Raw genomic sequence first — 14,599 nt, 5'->3', positions numbered from 1 at the left:
ATTTGTAATTAATTACATACACCCTTGGTTATTGTCAATGTAACTTTCATAATTTTTAACGCTTTAAAATTCTACAAATGGATTTAAAACAAGTGATGTCTTAAAAGGAAATAAATGAATAAATAGTTTGGTAATGAAAAAAGAAGGTAATGGCTTATGATAATAGCTTTCACTTTTAAATTGTTTTTATATTTCTACAGTGAAAGAAGGAACAATAAACACTCTAGTCGGAAACCATAGTAAAATGCTGTATGTTTATCAAGATATTACACTGAAATGGGCCACTCAGCTTCCCCATGTTCCTGTATCAGTAAAAGTAGCCAATTTACAGTAAGTTACTTATTGAATTACTTTTCCAGATTCATTTTTAGTAGTGAAATTTGCCTGTAGATCTCAATAGGTGATTCTGAGGTATGTAACAAAGAAGGCAACTTCTAAAATGAAAATGCAAAATGTTTGTTGTGTGAAATATTGATTTTGTAGTGGATCTACTAGAATTTCTGTACTGTGCATCAGACTTCGATTTTCATGAGTAAAAGTGGAAATTGATCTCTCATACTTCTAATGAAGTAGTTTCTTCTTTGAAAGAATGAAAAATTAAGCTTTGCTATCTGGTAAGATCCTTCCCTGAGACAGAATAATAAGGATGCTCACTGAAAATCTGTTCTTCATTAAACATTTAAGATCATATGAATTCCAGACATGGTTTGTTGGAACAGATTGTTCAACTCCAACATTAAACTATGGAAGTTAGTTTAAGAAACTGGTTAAAATGCTCAGACTTGTACTGCAATGAACCAAAATTTTTTGTGAAATGTGCTTACGATGGACAGGACAGGGACAAACCTGTCAGATGCAGGAAGAAATACTGAGAAATGATGACAGTGCTTATTACTTGTGCCAACTTTGTCACTGAAATGAGAAGCAAACTACAGAAAAGTTCTGCCCATGCTTTTATGATCCAGCTTATGCCTACATGGTGGTGAATGTAGCAGAGCCACGGATGGTACTGGCTTCCTATTGTTTGCGATGATCAGGAAATGCTGTGTCCTTTTGGGGTACATTTCTTCTGATGTCAAGCTTATGGCTGTCATGACAACATACTTTGGATTGTTGAATACTTACTTGATTACTAGTTTTCTGTTTTATCACAAAGTCTCATAATAAATGAGAGTGTAATATCTGTCTTATATAGGGTAGAAATTTGTGAGGGATGTTTGTGTTTCTGAGTTGGTGCTAAAGGTTATTAAATTATTTTTAAATAATTTATGATTTAAAATTTTAATTTTTTTGAAGACTCCCTGAAGAGATCTTTGCTGGTTTTCATCCAACAGGTCTTAAATTAAGACTAACAAATCGCATCTGTGATCTAATCAGTATAAAGCAAAAAAAAAAATTGCAGGGTGTTACAGTATAGCTTTTGTACTTTGGAAGAAATAGTGTCAGCAGAAAAAATGGAGAAAGACATTGCACTTCAAAAGCACATTGTACTATCCCTGGTATATAGAATTATTTACATATTATTCAAATACTTGTGGAGGTCCCTTCCAACCACTACGACTTCTCACTAAGAAGTTTTAGGGACGTGGTTTAGAGGGCATAGTGAGGATGGGTTGATGGTTGGACTAGGTTATTTCAGTGGTCTTTTCCATGCCTAATGATTCTGTGTAATTCTAAGTTCATGCAGATTCTACTTGTTCTGCTTAATATTTAACACTCAGTAGTTTGGTCTTGTTGAGAATTCTGAGAGCCTGCTATTTTATCCTAGATTATTTTGTTAGTTACAGGCCCAAAATTTCCATACACCTATTTATTATTATTGTTGTTGTTGTTTTTCCTGTGGAGGGTATAGACCGCAGCCTAGTCATACAAATCTCTTTTTATGCAGATAATGATAAATGAAGGATTGTGTATCTGTCTGTGAGACCCCATGGGCTGTATGGCAGAAGTACAGGGCATATGAGTTTCAATGCTATGCTTACAGCTTTCTGTTTGAACATATGCATTTGCTTGAAGTATGAACTATGCTTGTATTTCATACTGATATTTAAACTACAGATAAGCTAAACAGCAAGAGAACTGCCGTAAAGCTTCCAGAGATAATAATTTGGTTTAAACAAAGGTTATGCTTAAAAAAAGAAAAAAAAGCAATATTAAGGAGAACTCTCATTTTATGTCAGTCAGTACGGTAATTTTCCAATACTTACTCCACTCAAGAGAGGCCGCAGTCTCAGCTGGGGCCTCTGGGCACTACTGTAGCATAAATGATACTAAGTCTCTTAATAACCATAGAGTTGTTAATCCTACACTGCTGAGAGATGGAAGCGCCTTTAAAATGACCTTTGTAAATGAATTATTTTCACATTCTTTCTGCTTTTATTGCAATACTTGCTAAGTAAATGGAGCATTCTGAAAGCAGTTGTCTTTACAGATCATGCATGTTCATCCGCTTATTGTGTGTGGCTCTGGCTTGTTGGATAAGGAAAGCAGTATTAGAAGATATTTTATGTAAATTCCCTTGGGGCAAGGTTAGTGTGATTGCTTCTGTAGTGGCAGCCATGTGCTTTATTCTGTAATCTTGATAGTTTGCCTCTAAGACCAGCCCTTCACATACTTTAGAGTATTCCAAGTAAGCAAGTTTGGTTTTATTGTGTACCCCTCCTTATTTTTCTTTTTCCTGTTACAGTAATGCAAAGTGCAGTATTTCCCTATTGCAGTAGCAGTATGTAAATAATGGTAATAACAGACTACAGGCTTTGGGATTAAATTCCAGGACAAACTGCTTTATTTCTACCTTTCCGCTTTCAGAAGCATACAGGGAAAAAATGGAATCGAAGTGATTGCTAATAACATTTTTGCTGAGGTGTGTGTGTAATCTAAAGATGATGTATTTTTGAAGCTGTTGAACTAGACATTCTTCTATTGTAAAAACCTGAGTGTTATCTGCTGAAGAATTGAAGATGGAGACTTCCTGGAATAACTCTTAATCAGAATGGAACAACAGGCCAAAAATTGAGGTTTTATCTTGCTCTGTGTTGTACCTGAAGATCTCTGTAGATATGGTCACTCAAGTGGAATTTTGTTAGATGACTTTTTTTTTTTTTTTTTTTTTTTAAAGTTGGGGGAATCCTGCATGCTTGACACTGCCTGGATTGCTTCAGTTGTAACCACTCACACTGAAAATTTGGATTAATTTATACTGCCTAGGGCTTTGTCTCAGTGCAAATTCGTCTTCCCAGTAGTAAGCCTGCTTGGAAGATTTCATGCACCCTGTGTTTTTCTTGAAGCTATGGCTATTTAAAAGTATTCTCACCGAGGCTGAAACTCTTTGGAAAAATGGTCTGGCTGTCCTGCCTGAGTTAATTTACAAGTGACAAACAAAGGAAACCCCCCAAAACAATGCAAGACACAAAACAGAAGCAAGCAAACAACGCTGTTCTGGAGGGTTTGAAGAGAAACTGTCCATATGCTACAGTTAAACAAGCAAATCACGTGAATTGCAAGAATTTCCATTCCACTCTCATTTTCAGTGTTGAAATAGTAACTGTGAGTGCCAGCATTTGCTTGGTATCCACTGTGGTTGCACCAATATCTCCTTTGCAGTGACTTCAACTCATATTCCCTTTCTTTTATGCTTTCATTTCCCTTTCTTTGTTTCACTGGAGCTGCCTGTTTTCCAAGACCTTCGATGCACCTGAAGATCTCTCTTACTGAAGAAATTTCATTAGCAATCTCTCTCTGTTTTTAGATTTGATTTAGTCACTTTTTGATGCTTCCTATGCCAAATCACATTTCCCTCTCACAGTCTCCCTTACTTCAGGTAGTCATTTGGGGGGCAGGTCTACAGGAATGTGCTTCTGACAAAGCTGTTTAAAGTTCCTGTCAGCTCAAATGCCTCTTATGAAGGTCTTTTTCTCGCTTCTATCAGGGAGTAGAGCCTTGTAAAGTCAAGTGTCTTAATCATACCTGTACCAGAAAGGTGGGTCATGTTATTTCAGATGATTCAGACAAACTTTTTGAGGAAGTAGCAGAAAGTAACTTTTTAAGGGCTTATTAGAGGTCGTATTTGTTCTTCTGTGCCTGAATTATCCTGCCTCCGTATGCTTGACCATAAAAGGTCCTTGGAGTGGATTAAAATGCTTAGACCATCCACTTTTCTATTTATTTGACACTAATTCACTTGGCAAAGCTGATCCTAAGAGTACCATGTTTTAATGGCGGATTGATTTTACTAAGCACTATGCTGACCTGGACGACCTGAAACTGGAACGTTGTGTTAAGGTGTGTTCAGTCTGAAGCAAAATAGTTGCTAGCCTCGGGGATGTTTCCATCACCAACGTCTGAATTGCCACTGTGGGTTCACTTAAAACCACATAGATAGAGCATTACAGCTTGGATATGATCTGGGGAAAGGGATTTCTGTTTTGATCACTTCCAAGTTAGAAATCTGTTTTTGCAGTAGGAAAGCACGAAGACTCCAAATATGGGGCTTTGTTTTTTGTTTCTGATTTTTTATTTTTATTTTATTTCTGTTGGCTGGTCTTGGTTTTGATTGTATTATTCATCCTTCACATTTAATCTGGTGAGCCTGTAAATGCTGAAATGTGGCCCAATTTTTTTTCTTTTCAATTGAAATAGCCTTAGTGAAACATATGTATATTCATAGTTTTCTTTTTTCTTTTCTTTTTTCCCAAGAAGGCATTGCTTTTTGCTCCTATTTTACATTTTCTGTGCTATCCATCCAGAAACAAAGCCTAGTAGTAGCTTTAAGAGGGGGGGAGGGGAAAGAGTTGGTTTGATGTGGAATTTATTTACAGACATCCAGTTTTAACAGAAAACCAGTCATCTCTCAGGGTTTAGGAAATGTATTTCAGGAAAGGTCACGTTTTCCCTCTCTAATCTATTTGGACTCTCCTCTAGGCACCAGTTTATCAGTGAAATTTGTAATTAAATGAGGGATAATTTTACCTTCAGATTCATTAGAATTTGATTAGAAATGCCCCAAGGAAAAAACGTTAGCCTCGCCTTTCCTGCTTGTCTGTAGGTTATTGAATGATTTGCATATATGATGCCTCTTGTTGTTAGGAGCTTAATTTAATCTGGAGATTATATAATGGGAATGAACTTTATCTTTTGTGAGCTTTTATACGTACTGTATCTGTGAGCAAAAATACATTTCATGGAAGAAAGATTGTTGTAGGAAATAACCCACAAAATGGTATGTGTGCCTTGCAAAATATTCCTTTTATTATGAGGGGTTGACAGGTATGGACAAGTTGGTGAAAGTTACTGCAGTACTTGCTTTTACTTTCATTTATTTGATAGATACGTATCATTTTACCTGGTTATGGAACAGTTTTGTGAAGGGGAAATAAAAAGTGTATAAAGCAGTCTGGAAAAGCATTGTTTAGTTTTGTATTTCCTTTTTAGTCCAGAAATAATTTAGCATCTTTGAAGAATAAGAATCCCTGAGCTTCTTAAAAATATTACATTTCCAGAAACCAACTTTTTAAGCTCGGGTTAAGCTTGTAAACATACTTTCAAGATTTGAGGTGGGGGGAAAATTCCTAAATTAAAGCAAAAGTAACTGTTGAAAAGCCAGGAAGTAAAAATAGACTTCACATGTTCAGGAGGCAAGCAGAGTTTCTTAGTAAGCTTTATCCACACTTTAACTCATTATAAATTTCAATTCTACTCATGTTTATACTCAGGAGTGACCCTGTAAAATATGAGAGGTTTCTGTGTTTTCACCACTATTTCTGTATTGCTCATTCTGCAGTCAAAAATCCTCTGCTAAGTGCTAGCACTGTAACTGACTGTGGCATTTGAAATTTATTTGTCTTTTTTTTTTTATTAAATTGCTATTATTTTTTAATGTGTGGTCACTGTAGGCTTGACTACATACCTGTTAGGCTTGAACTGCTAACAGTATTGTGAATGACCAGCCCACTAAAACTGTATCACTTAGTTATGTACTTGTCAGCTAGCTGCTTCTTGGTGTTTTTGTTTTGACTTATACTGTGACATTTTTTTTTTAATTGTGCTTTCTACTCAATTAGAGACTTCATTGAAGTAATAAATTTAAGGTTGCGTTGCACAGGCTTGGATGCAGGAAATACTGCAGCTGAATACTGAATCACCTCAAAGCTGTTGACTGAAGATACTGTAGGAGTCTTGGTCTGTTACTATTTGAGAAAAAATACAGAAATTCATTATATATAAATTTTCTAATGTTCTTCTGTTAGAAGTCCTCACTGCCCTTGTGCCTATTAGGTGATCCTTACAAGACTGTAGGAGACATTGACTGTTTCTGTGTCTTTAGCCTCTCACGTATTAATTTTGAGGAAGACATACTGATTTACACAAAAAAATGTTTCCACCAATGCTTGTAGAAATAATACTAAAAAAAAAGAGTCAAAGAGACTGTTTGACTGATGTAGATGATGAGAATAATTTTTTGGGTGTGTTTTTGCTTGTTTCAATTTTTGTTTTGTTCTATGTGGTGCTGAAAGTGGTTACTACACTTTTGTGTCTCTTGAAAAATTCCTATTTGTTACAGGTATGTAAATGCACTACAAGGGAATATTTTACAATGTTTTTGAAATATTTTGAAATTTAAAATCTAATTTTGGAGATGCTAACTACAAATTTACTGTTATGGGTGAAGTCATAAATTTACTCCTAGTTGCCTCCTTCGTTTGAACTGTCAATGTCATTTCTCCTGGATTTGACCATTTTAGGATCTTATGAATAGCAAATGAGCATCTACAAAAATTTTTATGATGTTGGAACCCTGGATTCAAAAGAATGTTTGAGAAAAGATGTAGTGATTTTTGTGGTTTTTACTGTGTATTCCACTACTTTATTCCTGTCCAGTCTTTCCCTTTAGTCTGCAGCTTAATGGGAGGCTAGTACTGCTCTGATGGTGAGAAGTGATGACTCTGATGGCCAGCAGGTACTGTTCCTACACTAGTTCTAGACTTTATGCCAAGTGGTAAGTGCTTCTGGGCTCCAGAGTGTATTACAGGCACTTAGAGGTTTGTGTTTTGAAAGGGGGCATTAAGCTGAAGAATTCACTTATTGCATTTAAAAACCCCAAATGCAGACATTTAAGAACTTTACAGCTATTTCATGTATCCATGAAGAAAGTCACTTTTTTTTTTTGCCCTCTAGAAAAGAGCTTTATCTAACAGTCCTCTTGGATTTTCTAGTTTATTAGTATTTCGTAATATTAGAATGACTAATAGGAAATACATAGTTTGCATGCTTGTTTGTCTAATGACTTACAAAGTCATGGTTCTCTGGAGACTGTTGCTCACTGGTTTTCATAGAACCAAGACTTCTCTTCCATGTATGAGTAATAACTTCAGCTTGACATGGTTAATGTGCATCTAACTTCATGGCACTTTGAAGAAGTGTCAGATAAACTTTCTGATTCAACAACCTATCTCTGTAAAGAAGAGTGCTTGAACCTAGTGCTTCATTCTTCATTGTTTTTGTTGACTTCCCAGATGTGAAATCGCATGTAGCCCAACAGGTTCATCAGTTTAATTAAAGACATAAATCCAAGGATGGGAATTCAGAATCCTGGTATATAACCATTGCTTGAAAATGGGCTTATTTCTGTCATGTTTTGGCTTACAGTATTTTTTTTTTTAAAGAAAATTTAAATCTGCAGTCAATCTCCAAGGGAGTGTCTGTCAGTCTGGTTGAAATACGAGCTTGGAACTAAAACTTATTCTCTGTCACAGAATCATGGTACATTGGATGGTTAGGCGAATGAATGCACTTGATGAACCTGCACTTTCCAAACAGTGGAAAGGCAAAAGAAACTGGATTTAACTGGAAAAAATAAGAAGAAATACTATATTTGACTAAAGAATATGAGATGCAAAAAGGCTATCTTCTATAGGGAAATAGTGGGTGGAGTCCAAATAAAACCCTCTCACTGAAATTTTTTTAGCTATCCAGATGCTAGAAAATACTTTGTTCTTCACTCCAGCCCATCTGTTATTCCTTATTATAACTCACATCACCGCAGCTACCACAACTGTTAAAGAATCACCATATAAAAATGGCAGAACTTGCATATAAAAACAGCAAAACTTAGCACTTATTACATGGTTTTATGGAAGGAAAACTGCAGGAATCAAACTTTATAGTTTGTTGAAAGATTTTTCCTTTTTCTGTGTAGTAGTACTGTAATAGAAGCAATGCCAGTTATGACGCACAGTATGAACTGTTTGGTTATATGGGCATATATATATATAAAAATTTTTATTTGAGTGTTCTGTAAGAATAAGTTGCTTGATCTGAGAAGTTAAATGCAGAAACTTCTACAATCTTACTTAAACATAATTGCATTTTAAGGATACGTTTTTAGGAAAAAGGAAAATGATTGCATCTGGTTTTCATCGCTGAATTTCCACTGCCATTGTCGAGAGATAGCTGTACAAAATATTGCAGTTTTTAAAGGTCTTTCTAAGAGAAAATTTTAATGTGCCTAGTTTATGCAACCACAAAATGTGGATGTGACTGCTTTTCCTGTACCTTAGCAGGATTCTGATCCTGCAAAAACCATAGCTGTGCTGTGTACCATGTCCAGAATATACTCTGATTCATGACTGAGATTTTCTAGCAAGTTAAATTTCCAAGTAGTATACACTGTATGATATTAAACACGTGCCCACGTTGCCAATTCTCCTAATTTTGTTGCATGTCACTTACTTGCTTTTTCAAAAAGCCTAGTTTTTATGGCCATGTGGTTTTGTAAGGGTTTTGGCTTTCTTTAGAATAACAGGTAAAATATTCCTACCTTCATAGTTCTAGAAAAAGCATTAAAAGTGGAAACTCTAACTATTCAAGAACAAGACAAATTACTCCCACTTCTAATATTTAATATAAAATACTTGCTATTAAACAACTACTGTGTGGGGTGTGTTTTGTTTTTTTTTCTTTTGATTTCTCTGTGCTTGTTCATGCAGTGACAGAGTGCAGATGTAACTCTCAGATCCTGAACTCAGTGTTGGAGTTGGGTGTTGAGCAATAGGCTGGAGCTAATGGATGTACTGTGACACGTGTTCTGCCGATGGAAGTGCTGGACTTGTTTGACTAACAGTCATTATGAAGAGCCTGTTGATTTTGAAAGTCTTGCATATTATGCTGTTAAAAGGAATGACTTTCTTTTTTTCCATACTAGGAGTAGCAGGTGGGAAACATATGCTGATCTATGGAGGTGACAGCCAGCTAGCAGTGCAGAGTGCCAGAGTTCCTTCTATAGAGCAATGGTGCTCTTTACAAGACAGGGTCATGGGGTAGTGATAAATGCTGTAACAAGTAATTGTATATGGACTTTTTTGGGTCTGAAATAATGGTGAATTTTGAATTTTTCACACTCATCAGTATAAAACTATGTGAGGGCTGAGGAGAAAGAGATGGAATTTAATTTCTGGATTGCTTTCTTTTGAAGTTATGTAATTATTCAGTCTTTTCAGAGTAAATATTCTGGGTTAAAGATACTTCTTTCCTATGCTTCTGTTCCTTATATACTCTAAAACTCACAAAGGCTGTAATGTAGGGCATATTTGAAACCAGAGGGTGGAGTTCAGATGCTAGTGAATTCCTTTGGTCCAAAAAGAGCGATTTGCTCTGGCCCTGAGGCAACAGCATCAGAAAGAGAGCTGGATCTGATTGAGGGTACAGAATTAAAGGGGCACAAAAAGTAAAAGCGGGAGCAGACTTCTTTTCAGACTTGATTAACTGAGTAGCTGTGATAGATTGGTGTGTCCAAAATGATTGTATGGCTAGGAGGCAGTCGGTAGTGCTTTGCATCATGATGAGTTACTATACCAGTGTAAAGCAGTGATCACTAAACTGTGTATTTATTTGTAAGGTGTGTGTGTCTTTCTTTGTTTTGAGCTCATGCCTCATACAGGCTGTGACTGAAAGAAACCTCACAAATGTTTTATTGAGGTGTAGTTTTACAGTGCCTAATGTTACATGTCCATAGCTGATTATCTTCCATAACCCGAGATCTGTCATCATGGTTATTCCTATTAGCCTCCTTGTAGTCTGGTCATAGGTAGCTGTCTGATTTTCCTCCTGTGCTGTCTAATATTAAAGAGCTGATGAAGGAAACAGCTAAGACTAAGCTTTTACTGAAACCATAAACTCAATAGTGTAGATTTTGTCAGTACAGCCTCTGGCATCTTGGCATCTCTTACGTGTTCTTTGAAGCAGTAGTACCACTCCAGCTTGCCTGCAGTGAAATAAACTCCATTCACTACTCTGAACTGGGAAAAGTGAAGGGTTAGATGAAGAATAAACCTGTGAGGCTCACAGACCCTGTGTTCACTGTGTTGGAGCTGCCACCTTTTGGTGCACACTTTGGCGAGCCTTTGGGAGCTGCAGGTCAGACAGCTGCAGTTCAGTCTGCTGGTGAGGGAAGCTGGCCTTGAGACAGTTTTCAGACTGAAGGAGGTGCAAATGGGAAAACAGCAACAGTTTTGGATCTAGATCTTAAACTGTGTGAAGCCTGGGGGAGTTTGTTGGGTGTCAATTTAGCTATTGCTGCTAAATTTCGTAGGTATTGAACTGTGAGTAATAATTTGAAACAACGTGTAGATCCTTCTTGTAACTTTTCATATATTATACTTCAGACTCTCTACATTTTTGCCTAAAACAGGATTTTGTATTTTTAAAGTCTTGCAGCATCACTTTGAAAATCTTGTTTTTGTTCTGCTTTGAGGTAATTCAGTTTAGTTCTGTATTGTAGTAGCCAGCTATGGAATCGTTACTCCTCTTCAAATACTGATTTGATTTGTTTTAAGCAAAAAAGACATAAAGTTCGTTAATGTTAGAAAAGTTTTATTTCCTATATATACAATTTGTAGCATGATCTTATATTGCATACTGGGCAGTATCTGTATGGTGTGCTCTGTGCTGTAAGGAATCATAGAACCATATAATACACTGAGTTGGAAGAGACCCTTATGAATCATCGAGTCCAACTCCTGGCTCCACACAGGACCACCCATAACTCAGCCCATATTCATGTGAGCATTGTCCAGATGCCTCTTGAACTCTGTCAAGTTCAGTGCCATTGACCACTGCTCTGAGGAGCCTGTTCCATAAGGGGTAAGGGATGATGATGTGGGTGGTGTGCATGGAAGTCCGTGACTGCGTGTCATGCATATTGTTGCATACAGTGAGCCCTTGCATTTAAATTGCCGGGCTATTACAATAACCCTGTTAAATGAATAACTCTGTAGTTCATCCGACGTGACACAGCAGCTTTTAGGACTCCTGCATGAGAGGCAGAGCCACTTGTCTTGTCCGTGCCAGCCTCGTGGCAGCGCACCATGCTGACCCGCAGGTGGCAGTAGCGATTTGGCAGAAAAGATCCCGATCCAAACTGGTGAGAAGTGCTGTTTTCTTTTTTTTTCTTTTTTTTTTTCTTTTTTTTTTTTCTCATTTGGTCACTAGACAGCTTTTTTAGCCTTGTAGGCGAAGAATCCCTTGCAAAGGCAGAACTGCACCAGCTCAAGAAATGCCTCAACTTACTTTCCAGGTTTGCTGCTGTGCTGTATGGTGTCACCATGTAAAGGTGACACCTAGAGTTGTGTGGCCAGTAAAAATGTCCTCGCTCTCAAATACTGGGTGAAGGAGTGCTGTCTTAGAGATGGGATCTGAGAATTCCATAGGCATTCAAAATTCAAGTTTTTTATTCTGTTCCAACTATCAGAGCTTGCAAGAGGAGAAGGTTTTGACCTGTTAGCTTAGTTGTAACTTTTTTTTAAACTTTTTTTTTTTTTTTTTTTTTTTTTCAAGAATTGTGGTAAAATCAGTTTTCATTTTCCACTTCTACTTACCTGCTTTTTTCTAAGATCAACAACACAAAATTATGACATAAATTGAGTGGGAAAACAGTGCTTTTGTATGGAAGAATAGCACAAATCATTTGCTGCTTAATTGTGTTTAATAGAACGCATATGATCAAATAACAATAATTCAATCTTATAATTACATTATATTTTTGAATGGCCTCTTCAGAATGTCATCTGCATACAAGCATTACTTTTGTGATGTCAAACCGAGTGGAGATTTTTAAAGAGGTAAGGATTTTCGAAGTTACACAAGGAAGATCAAGAGGTACGCAGTCAAAGATCAGCGGTAGCAGTCAATAAATTGCATCAGTGATACTTCAGACATTCAGCTGAGGGCCTGATGTCTGAGTATGTGTCCAATAACAGAGAAGGCTTTTGACCTTTACTCAAATAATTTCATGTTAGAAAGTTCTTAATTTGTTACAACTAGTCTGGTCTCCTCTCAGCATTTAATCAACTACTTCACACAGTTACAGACAAAGTGGTCTCAAAATCATAGAGAGGCTCAGGATAATTTTTCCAGAAGCACTAAACAAAGAAGTGCAATTGTAGTTTTGCTATTGCATAGGATAAATTACTTTAGAGGATGATAAAGAGAGAATTGCATTTAAAATGCTTGAGCAAAGTTCAGGAACTATTTTCATGGTTCAGTGGTTTATAAATAATACATTATCAACAAAGTTGCACTGCAGAGCATTTTATTTTCTGTAATTATTGTTATGAGTAATATCAGTGATATAGATGGCTCCTGAAATTGAGGTAGAGATTTTAATTGCCGTTATAGATTTAATTTTATTTAAATTAATTTAATTTAAATATAAATACTGTAAGTAGCCAGACTTTGTACGTAGCTTAGCTTGTCCTCCAAGTAGAACTTTGGAGAAGTTGAATCTGTAATTCTAAGGCAATTGTTTGAGTGATCAATTTTGGTATTATATAATCGGAAGCATGCAAAGCATTTTAATTTCTTTAAGAGTTGTTGTCAGCAATTTGTTTAGTAAGAGAAGAACTACAGAAAACACATGCCATTCTTATTACCCAGAATCCAATAAAGATAGTTTCTTTTTCAAATCATTACCATATGTGAGTAGGAGTTGCTTTGTACTGTAAAGTTATTTTAGATACCAGAATAATTTGTTTCATAGTTTGAGTTCCTCACTGTTAAAAATGTCCCCTTAGATTTGCTATTACTTTGACTATTGTGTGATATATAGTTTAAAAAAAAAAAGAAAAAAGAAAAAAGAAAGAAAAAAAGAAAAAAGTTTATAATAAAAGAAATTTAACAAGTAATTGAAATTCCAGATAAAGTGTAGAATGTGCCAAATAAATAATGGCATTTGCAGGCATATTGCATGAGTGCAGTAGCTGTGGGGAAACTACTATAAAACTGTTAAATACACTCCCCCTTCCCTTGCCATCTTTAAGCACTGTTATAAAGCCTTGAGAAAATAAAGCAATCTTGACTGGCTGACAAATGTTCCAGCAGAGAAATTAATGTATTATAAATCATATGTTACAACTGGTTAGCCATATTTCTCTTATTGTTTCTGTTGATGCACAAAATTCATGAAGAACACTAACAAGGAATGATTTGTGAAAAAAGGCTTCTTAGAATATTTGTATGTCTTGTATTGAACAATCTCTTTTCAGGACCCATCAGAACAGTAATTGAAGCTAAGGAAAATAAGCATTTTTAATGCTGCTTTTTTCATACAGTGATTTTGTCCCTGAGCTAGTGCAAAGTTAAAGGGCACCATGGCTAACAGGAAAGTTGGTCAAAGTGTTTATTTTAGGATGGAGTTTTTGAATGTGCATTCTGTAATAGCTTCTTTTTGCTGCCATAAACTTCAAGTCATTAAGGAAAAATTGATTTGTACAGGAAAATCACCAAATTGATTTGAGCTGGTTGTAATTGATAGATTGATTATTTGCAGATGACTGCCAATTAAAAAGATACATAGGAAGGACTGTATTTACCAACTGTTTTTGCATATGTTATGTTTTGCTGGTATATCATCAGAGATTTATTTCTAACAATGTAGCTGTACTGCTTCATTCCCTTTATTCACATTCAGATGTCCTCACGGAGCTTTCCTTCTTTCTTAATGGATTTAGAGCCTCAGCAAATGCATTTTAAAATTTTGTTGTCGTGTTCAGGGGTCAGAGTTCTTTCTTCACTTACGACTGAGCTCATACTGAACTATTTGAGTAATTATGGCCACAATTTTAGACACTATTTGTTGTAACTAAATAACAAATTATGAAATAGTGTATTTTGTAGCTTGGAAACTTGAGCTACCCTCATCTTCTTCTACAGTACTCCTTCTTAAAGACTTCTCTGCACCAGGGTCAATATGGCAAAGTTCTTTGCAAATGCTTGGCAGGCATTAGTCGAAATCTGATGTATTAGGTGTCATTTGCATACTATACCTTACAAAGACTGAGATAGGACCCAAGTGTTTACAATAGCCTGTCTGCTTGCGCTGTTTGTATGAAGAGCTCAGGGTTAGCCCAGTGTGTTTGTTCCATGTGCTGTGACAGGATCCTGAAGATGTAGCCCAGGTATACATTGTACAGAGCCTTTTGGGCATAGGAAGACTAGGATGAACAGAGCCCTATCTGATCAGCTCTGCTCATACATCCAGCAACAGACTCACTCTTGAGCAAGGAAGCCAACTACAGTGTGCAGCAAATATTCAAGCAACCAGAGAAAC

At 36.3% G+C, this 14,599-nt stretch overlaps 1 protein-coding gene across 4 annotated transcripts in view; it reads left to right on the top strand.

Moving 5' to 3' along the window:
* The window catches only part of BBS9 (Bardet-Biedl syndrome 9), a 271,996-nt gene that overhangs the window by 33,649 nt on the left and 223,748 nt on the right, over positions 1-14,599 (top strand). For all 4 annotated transcript variants that reach the window (XM_052692633.1, XM_052692634.1, XM_052692631.1 and 1 more), the window contains one exon: positions 201-330. In XM_052692633.1, coding sequence (XP_052548593.1) covers positions 201-330 — 130 coding nt within the window. The remainder of the gene's footprint in view (positions 1-200; positions 331-14,599) is intronic.

The sequence above is a fragment of the Tympanuchus pallidicinctus genome, unplaced genomic scaffold, assembly GCF_026119805.1.
Source record: "Tympanuchus pallidicinctus isolate F22 unplaced genomic scaffold, pur_lepc_1.0 scaffold3, whole genome shotgun sequence".
NCBI classification, from domain to species: Eukaryota; Metazoa; Chordata; class Aves; order Galliformes; family Phasianidae; genus Tympanuchus; species Tympanuchus pallidicinctus.
Note: the sequence above shows the minus strand (reverse complement) of the source record. Positions and strands in the feature narration are given on the sequence as shown.